The sequence below is a fragment of the Acanthisitta chloris genome, unplaced genomic scaffold (assembly GCF_000695815.1).
Source record: "Acanthisitta chloris isolate BGI_N310 unplaced genomic scaffold, ASM69581v1 scaffold10499, whole genome shotgun sequence".
NCBI classification, from domain to species: domain Eukaryota; kingdom Metazoa; phylum Chordata; class Aves; order Passeriformes; family Acanthisittidae; genus Acanthisitta; species Acanthisitta chloris.
This window is the reverse complement of record NW_008690848.1, coordinates 23019-27017: the sequence shown is the minus strand read 5'-3', so window position 1 is coordinate 27017 and position 3999 is coordinate 23019. Positions and strand designations below refer to the sequence as shown.

The following is a 3999-nucleotide window of genomic DNA, read 5'->3' as shown; positions in this document are numbered from 1 at the left end:
ATCTCCAGGATATCCCAGAGAACCATTTTCAGAACTAGAACTGCTTTATATGCATTTGAGAGGCTTTAAAATAAGAAGACCTTTGACACTTGGCCTTCTCTGGAGTTCCTGGTTTGTGATCCTTCAGTGAGTCTGAGACAAGGATGTGCTTCCTTGACACATTTTTCCTTTTCCTTGGAGGAAGCTTCATCCTTGGCCGTGTTCCTCTGCTCTCCATTCTTCTGGATTCACCACATGACATCACCTGCACTTTCAGACAGGCACTTGGCAAGGTGAGCATCGATGTCCAGCTGAGAGAGTCTGCACACAGAGAGAGGCACATCCCTTCACTGCACTGCTCCACCCTCACTCCCCAGGCCATCGCAGAGAAAACAGGGAAAAAACACATTCTCAGCACCTCTGACAGCCTAAAGACTAGGAAATGGTGTGGACACAACACAGTTCTCACTGTAGAGCAGATACTCTACTTGTGAACTGAATTAAAGGAGGTAAGAGGTGGTTAAAAAGCTTTTCAGTAGGAATTTACTGTTTTCAGGGTTTTGTGTGTAGTGATGCACACAAAGCCCCAAACAACTTACCTTCCACTGAACTGCACCTGACACATGGGGCAGCTCTCAAGGGCTGAAGATCCTTCGCTCTGGTTTTCCACCTTCTCACAGCTCTCAGGCCCAGGTTTGCTCCCACGAGGAGACTCCTCCTCAGGCACACACCTGACCTCACCACCTGCAATGTTCCCATCGTGTTTGTACTCAGAGCTCACTCCTGTCACTCCTTCCTGCCTTCCCTGCTGCTCTGTACCATCCCTGGGCAGTGCTGCTGTGAGCTGCAGAGCTCTGTGCCTTGCCAAGGGCTGTGCAGAACTGTGTCCAGGGAGTTCCTAGGACTTGGGATTTACATCCACCTTTAAAATACCTTTTGTGTCTTCCCCAACTGCAGTTTTGGCTTGGTCAGTACTAGTTCCCCAACAGTTCTTCTCAGCTGTAGATGACAAATCTTTCAGTTCATCTGCTTGGCCCAGTCCTGTGTGTAACTGGTTGCTGTGGCTCTGTGCTGGCTGCTGGGAGCTGAGATCCTTGGGGCTCAGACAGCTTTCTTTGTGAAAAACTGGGAATGATTCCCACTGGAATTCTTTCATTCCCACTGTAAAGACCTCCTGGTGCCGTGGACTCTCCTCCTCAGCACTCTACAACACACACACAATGTCTGACACAAATGCAGCTCAATCAATGCACAGAACCAAGGCTGAACTACAGTGGAAAAAGTACATTTTATTTACATCCCTTTCCAGTGCCTGCAGAGCAATCAAGAGCTTCCTGGAGTTTATGGAATATACGTCTTTCCTTAGCATTTCTACATGGACACAATGAGTACTTTCAGTATGTTCAAAAAAAAGGATAAAAACAACAGGTTCTGCTGCTGTTTCAAGGGCAAAAATGTACTCTGTAATGACCTTGCTGGTACAGTTTGCCTTTTCCAGCTCCATCCCTTAGGGAGAGGCTGGTGATGGCAATCAGCATCCTTACATGCTCCCTCTTCCCAGCAAAATGTTGGAAAGAATGTGCCATCCTGCCCCTTGAGTTGTCCCTGGCCCTGGGGACAGCTGAAACTCCTCAGCAATCTGAACTGTTCAGGCTGTCACTACTGGAGCAGGACACAAAGTGCTAAAAACAAGGATACAGCACATTACCTTTTCCAAGAACTCTGGAAAACTGGGCACTGTGTCCCAGTCTGTGTCCTGACTGATGCCTTCCAGTAACAACACCCATGTTTGTTCACACTCATTTAATCCTTCTTTTTCAAACTTGGGCCATCTGTCAGTCAATGTCCTGTAAAGACAGACACAGTCCAAGAGTTTGAGGGGGGGAGAGAGGGAACATTCTGCATTGATATTACTTTGCCCTTTCTTTTCTGGGACACAAAGACTTTATTTAGCCTGTAATTTTTGTAGGTTCCCCACCTCTGCCATTCCCATACTGCCATGAAATTCCTGTCTGTCCAAACAGCTTGATTTAATCAATCCTGGGCTCTAGGAAGGTTCAATCTATAAGAAGTCAAGGCCCTAGGAAGGTTTAACTATGAGCATGACCAGGGTAATGCTGTAAGTAATGCTGTATGAAGACTATTCCAAGAAAAGGATGGATTGATAATGTCAGAACACTATTCTCAGTGTTCTCACTCCTTCCTGAGGCATTTCCTTGGGTCACTGTCCAGGAGTGAAGCTACACTGAGAAGAAAATACCAACTACAGTCCCTCAAAGGAATCCCTCAACCCTGTCAGGAGCTGCTGTGGAAGGGACACGTGTGGCTGATGCTGCACAGGCTCCAACAACACCCAAACCACTCGCTGCCCTCAGCCCTCCCTTGCTCCAGGGCTGGGAAAAACAGGGATAACTCCTGTTCTCTGGGAAGGAACACTGGGTGTGCAGACAGTGACCCTCTCAGTCCCTGCTCTGTGCAGACACACGAGGCCTGGTGTGCTCAGTGTCTGTTTGGCTGTGCAGGGAGCTGCTCCAGGCTGTGCTTTGTCACAGAGCTGAACAGCCAGAGCCAAACTGCTCGGCCAGACCCGGCTCAGCCACCCGGGGATGGAACCGGGGATGGACACGGGGATGGAACTGGGGATGGGGATGGGGATGGAACTGGGGATGGGGATGGACATGGGGATGGAACTGGGGCTGGGAATGGATCTGGGGATGAGGATAGACATGGGGATGGATCTGGGGCCAGGGATAGGTCTGGGGATGAACCTGGGCATGGACTTAGGGATGAGGATGGATCTGGAGGGATGAGGATGGATATGGGGATGGACCTGGGGCTGTGGATGGATCTGGGAATGGATAGACCTGGGATGGACCTGGGGATGTACCTGGGGCTGGGAATGGATCTGGGGATGGACTTGGGGATGAGGATGGACATGGGGATGGACCTGGAGATGGATCTGGACCCGGAGCCGGGGATGGGGCCGCGGATAGATCCGGAATCGATCTGAGGCCACGGGTGGATCTGGGATCGATCTGAGGCCACGAATGGATCAGGAGATCGATCTGAGGCCGCGGGTGGATCTGGGATCGATCAGGAATTGACCTGAGGCCGCGGATCGATCAGGGGTTGGATCAGTGATTGGATCCGGGGCTGGAGAAGGATCGGACCTGTTCCCGGGGCTGTTCCCGGCGCTCCTGCCCTTCAGCCGCAGTTTGGCGCCTCCGTCCTCACCCATCGCGGCTCTCTCCTCCCCTTCCTCCTGTTCCTCCGCCCCGTCCGCCCCCTCGGCCTGGCGAGAACCTCTGAACGCTTTCCCCTCAGACTTTGGGCTCCGGCAGTGCCTCAGCCCGGGCAGCCGCGGGCACGGCCCGAGTTCACACCACAGCCCGAGCACAGCTGTGGGACAGCAGCCCTGGCTGGACACAGGCACAGCACAGACTGACACCTCAGGCACAGCAAAGATTCCTCAGAGCAGAAACACCTCAGACACAGCAAAGATTCCTCAGGTAGAGCAGAGACTCCTCACACACAGCAGAGACACCTCAGGCACAGCAAAGATTCCTCAGAGCAGAAACACCTCAGACACAGCAAAGATTCCTCAGGTAGAGCAGAGACTCCTCACACACAGCAGAGACACCTCAGGCACAGCAAAGATTCCTCAGAGCAGAAACACCTCAGACACAGCAAAGATTCCTCAGGCAGAGCAGAGACTCCTCACACACAGCAGAGACACCTCAGGCACAGCAAAGATTCCTCAGAGCAGAAACACCTCAGACACAGCAAAGATTCCTCAGGCAGAGCAGAGACTCCTCACACACAGCAGAGACACCTCAGGCACAGCAAAGATTCCTCAGAGCAGAAACACCTCAGACACAGCAAAGATTCCTCAGGTAGAGCAGAGACACCTCAAAGCAGAAACACCTCAGACACAGCAGACACTCCTTGGACAGAGCAGACTCCTCAGACACAGCAGAGACTCCTCAGGCACAGCAAAGATTCCTCAGGTAGAGCAGAGAC

At 51.9% G+C, this 3999-nt stretch overlaps 1 protein-coding gene across 1 annotated transcript; it reads right to left on the bottom strand.

Moving 5' to 3' along the window:
* Window positions 1–227: 227 nt before the first annotated feature.
* On the bottom strand, window positions 228–3217 carry LOC103809177 (chromosome unknown open reading frame, human C1orf86). Its single transcript, XM_009081994.1, has 4 exons — window positions 3150–3217; window positions 1688–1826; window positions 579–694; window positions 228–300 (listed from the first exon to the last, which is right to left on the bottom strand). The coding sequence occupies exons 1-4, from the start codon at window positions 3215–3217 to the stop codon at window positions 228–230; spliced, it is 396 nt and encodes a 131-aa protein (XP_009080242.1).
* Between the last annotated feature and the right edge of the window lie 782 nt (window positions 3218–3999).

Bases quoted from the DNA above. Each gene is read 5' to 3' on its own strand.
- LOC103809177 (XM_009081994.1), bottom strand. From the start codon at position 3,217: ATGGGTGAGGACGGAGGCGCCAAACTGCGGCTGAAGGGCAGGAGCGCC. The intron at 1,827-3,149 runs GTCCGATCCTTC...CTGTCTTTACAG, and splicing joins GGGAACAGCCCCGGGAACAG to GACATTGACTGACAGATGGC. The intron at 695-1,687 runs GTAATGTGCTGT...GTGCCTGAGGAG, and splicing joins TTCCAGAGTTCTTGGAAAAG to GAGTCTCCTCGTGGGAGCAA.